This window comes from Borostomias antarcticus (assembly GCF_949987555.1).
Source record: "Borostomias antarcticus genome assembly, chromosome: 8".
In the NCBI taxonomy this organism is placed as follows: domain Eukaryota; kingdom Metazoa; phylum Chordata; class Actinopteri; order Stomiiformes; family Stomiidae; genus Borostomias; species Borostomias antarcticus.
In genome coordinates this window covers 21,917,643-21,920,798 of record NC_140241.1, presented here as the reverse complement: position 1 = coordinate 21,920,798, position 3,156 = coordinate 21,917,643, and the positions used below count along the sequence as shown (strand labels likewise).

Genomic DNA, 3,156 nt, shown 5'->3' with positions numbered 1-3,156 from the left:
GCTATTCCAAAAATAATCAACAATTTTTTACCAAGCGAGGGGACTTGGTCAAAATTCAGGGGCGCATTCATTCATCACACTATATTGATAAAAGCCAATCATATAAATGGAATCAATTTATTTAAAAATACCTATTTGGGATTGCATCATGGAAAGATAAGGCAACTACATTTTCAAATGATAATCCATTAGTTCAAGTCCATTTCCCTTTTTTTTATTTTTTTATATGGCTTTTCATACTGTATATCGCGACCCAACAGCCCGTTGACTGATTTGTTTGCTTCAAACAAGGGATAATAGTCTGTTTTCTGTTATCCCTCTTCTCTCCGGGCAACTGTTATCGACAACCGGTTCAGTTAGGCTATTTCAGAAGAACGTATCAAAGAGCTGAAGGTGAAGAGCAGCGAGACGACCCAGGCCTGTGTGACCAATGATGCAGCAGTAGTTGAGCTAGACGCTAAAAGTGATTTCCCCCTCACGATATTGCAGTGTTCTAGAGGGGACAATGCTCCCTTTGTTTTAGGACGCATTGATTTTCAGTTTCAAGTAATGCTTGTGGATCTCTGGGGAGAGGTTAGTTGTATATCGCAAGTCAGTAGATTCTGATATATTGCCGACACTTTGAATAAGCTCTCCCTACATCAGTGCTTTGGTACAATTCCAGTAACATATTTTTTAAGCTACGTCATTACAGGGAGACGATCTTGCACATACAAAAGAGTAGGCTGGTAACCTCAACCTAGGAATTTTTACCAAAAATGTTGCAAGGGTATAATAAGCAGCTGTGCAAAATGCACTTTTAAGAAAGAAAGACAAAAGCCATTCAACTTTGCTGGAGGAGTTTGACGGTAGTGTTGGTGGAATCAAGAGAAATGTGCACCATTGCAAACCTGATATCTTATCTGCTCCACAGTCAAGTATACAGTCACCATACAGACTAAACGGTATTCCAAAGTATTCACTTCACTAAACGCAGAGATAAGAGAATAAAACAAACGTAATTTAAAAAAAGAAAAAAAGAAAAAAAAGAAAAACGTAACCACCCTTATATCTGCTAGGGGTGTAAATCGACTCACAAGGCAAACATTTACTGGAATCGATGACACTTTAAATTGATTTGTATTGTTGATTTAAGGAAACATTGATGCCGCCGCCCCCCCCCCCCCCCGCCCAAAAAAAAACAGCTACCATTCTCATTGGTGCCTTGTGTATCGACACAGTACAGTAATACTGTCACAACTCAGGCTCACATCACTTCCCTAATAACTTCTCAGCGGACTTGAATAAAGTAAATGTAATGATATGCCACACGAGGAACACATAGCACAAACAAGCTGTTGACGTGGTACAATAAAGCAGGTTTCCCCAATCACAAGCTGTCAATTCCTTTGAGAAGCTGCTTGGGGAGGATCACATAGCCCTCTCCCAGTGTCAGGTCCCTCATAACCCTCGGGAACTTGGCTATGGCTTTGAGTCTCTTCAGCTGACTCTCCTGGCGCCGGCACTTCTGCTGGGAGGTTTTCAGCTTCTTCCTCAGTTTGTCCACCTGCTTCTCCAGCTGCTCGATGCGTTTCTTCTGCTGGACCGAGTCCTCCACGGTGTAGTTGTGGTCACAAGAAACGGACGCACTGTGGGGAAGGTCGGGGCTGCCCAACAGGGGCGATGCGGGGGGGCTCGCCTCCGGCTGGTGCACATCCGGCTGGAGCTCCTCCGGCTGCAGCTCCTCCGGCTGCAGCTCCTCCAGCTCCAGGACCTCCGTCTCCTCCGAGTCTGAGAGCGGGAGGGCCAGGGGGAAGTCCATCTCAGGTGGGAACGGGTCCTCCAGGGGTCCTGCCTGTGGGAACGAGATGGAGGGGTTTTGTTGAATCTTATGTTAAATACGTGTTCCGTTACAATCGGCGGAAACACTCCCTCAACATCGCCCCAGCTACATGGGGATTTACCTTGATTTGGAATTTGGTTAAGCAGAAGAGTGAAGGTACTGCGTTTTCCTTCAGAACTCTGTTGTTGCATTCTTGTTTGAAGCAGTCTTTGGTGAAATGCTGAGAGCAGATATTGCTGTATTTAGTCGGTTTGAAGTTGTTTCTCTTCATTGCTGCTATCCATTTTCCACAAACGTCTGGTCGTGCTAGAGGGAACCTTCAATAAATGAAACAAAAGCATTACATTAGCAAACATATCGCACGGTCGTGCAAAAATCTAAAAGGCAAACCAGCTCTATGGCTGGCATGCTAACAAATGTATAAACTCGTAAGAACATGCTTACTAGATGGACTCGTGCTACAGTGTTGATGCACTTCACTGGAAGTTCATCTTTGAAGTCAAAGACATGTAGCTACAGTATCAACGTGTCGAAAAGAGTGAAGCAACATCATGATTATAGCTAGACTAGCTAACGTTAGACACGTTATCTACATCCAGAGTAATATTACCTAACGTTTGCTAGCTAGGTAATGGTATTGATTATTTGAATTTAAGCTATCAAACGTTAGGTTGTCAAAACATGACATCAAGTAGCCTAGCAAACACTTGGTTAAAGAGGTAGGCTATAGCTAGCTAGCTGATCCAGCGGCGCTGTAGATGTATCCAGTTAGCTAACTAGCTAGCTATATAGGCCTATAGGCCATTTAGCTCCACAGCAACAGTCAACATGTGATTGTGAACGACCGTGCGATGTTGATATCTAACAATCACCAACACCAATAAAGAGATGCTTAGGAAAGCTAGCAAGCGGCATGCCAAGGCTAACGTTAGCGAGCCAGCTGACTTTTCCTAACACAGTCGGGCTTGATGAACTTGAACTTACTTGTGAAATGAAATGTTTTTTTTGTCTTTTTGGTATCTATTCTTACATCCATATGCAGAGCAGGACTGAACCATTGCTACAATCGCGAGTCACTTGACAAATGTAACAACTGTAGTAATGTGTCCTCTTTTTTTGTCTCCACGCTGTCAGTAACGTTTGCTGCTCAGCTCGCTGCTACGAGGTTCCACTATGGCTGCTGGGGAGAACGCTGTTCGTTCAGATCAGACCACGTGTCATGTTTTCCGAACTCTGATTCGCAGAGATTGTGTATTCCTCTGATCAACCAGAAATCAGGGAGGGGGGATGTGTGTGGGATGCTTTAGATTTTGGGGGGCATGATTTCAGTGTGA

General features: G+C 44.0%; 1 protein-coding gene across 1 annotated transcript; it reads right to left on the bottom strand.

The window, feature by feature from the left end:
- Window positions 1–1,253: 1,253 nt before the first annotated feature.
- On the bottom strand, window positions 1,254–2,885 carry thap1 (THAP domain containing, apoptosis associated protein 1). Its single transcript, XM_084442604.1, has 3 exons — window positions 2,807–2,885; window positions 1,944–2,139; window positions 1,254–1,834 (listed from the first exon to the last, which is right to left on the bottom strand). The coding sequence occupies exons 1-3, from the start codon at window positions 2,878–2,880 to the stop codon at window positions 1,370–1,372; spliced, it is 735 nt and encodes a 244-aa protein (XP_084298730.1). The 5' UTR covers window positions 2,881–2,885; the 3' UTR covers window positions 1,254–1,369.
- Between the last annotated feature and the right edge of the window lie 271 nt (window positions 2,886–3,156).

Coding starts and splice junctions, on each gene's coding strand:
- thap1 (XM_084442604.1), bottom strand. CDS start 2,880: ATGGTTCAGTCCTGCTCTGCATATGGATGTAAGAATAGATACCAAAAA. Junction 2,140..2,806: donor AAAAACATTTCATTTCACAA/GTAAGTTCAAGT, acceptor CATTTATTGAAG/GTTCCCTCTAGCACGACCAG. Junction 1,835..1,943: donor TAACCAAATTCCAAATCAAG/GTAAATCCCCAT, acceptor TCGTTCCCACAG/GCAGGACCCCTGGAGGACCC.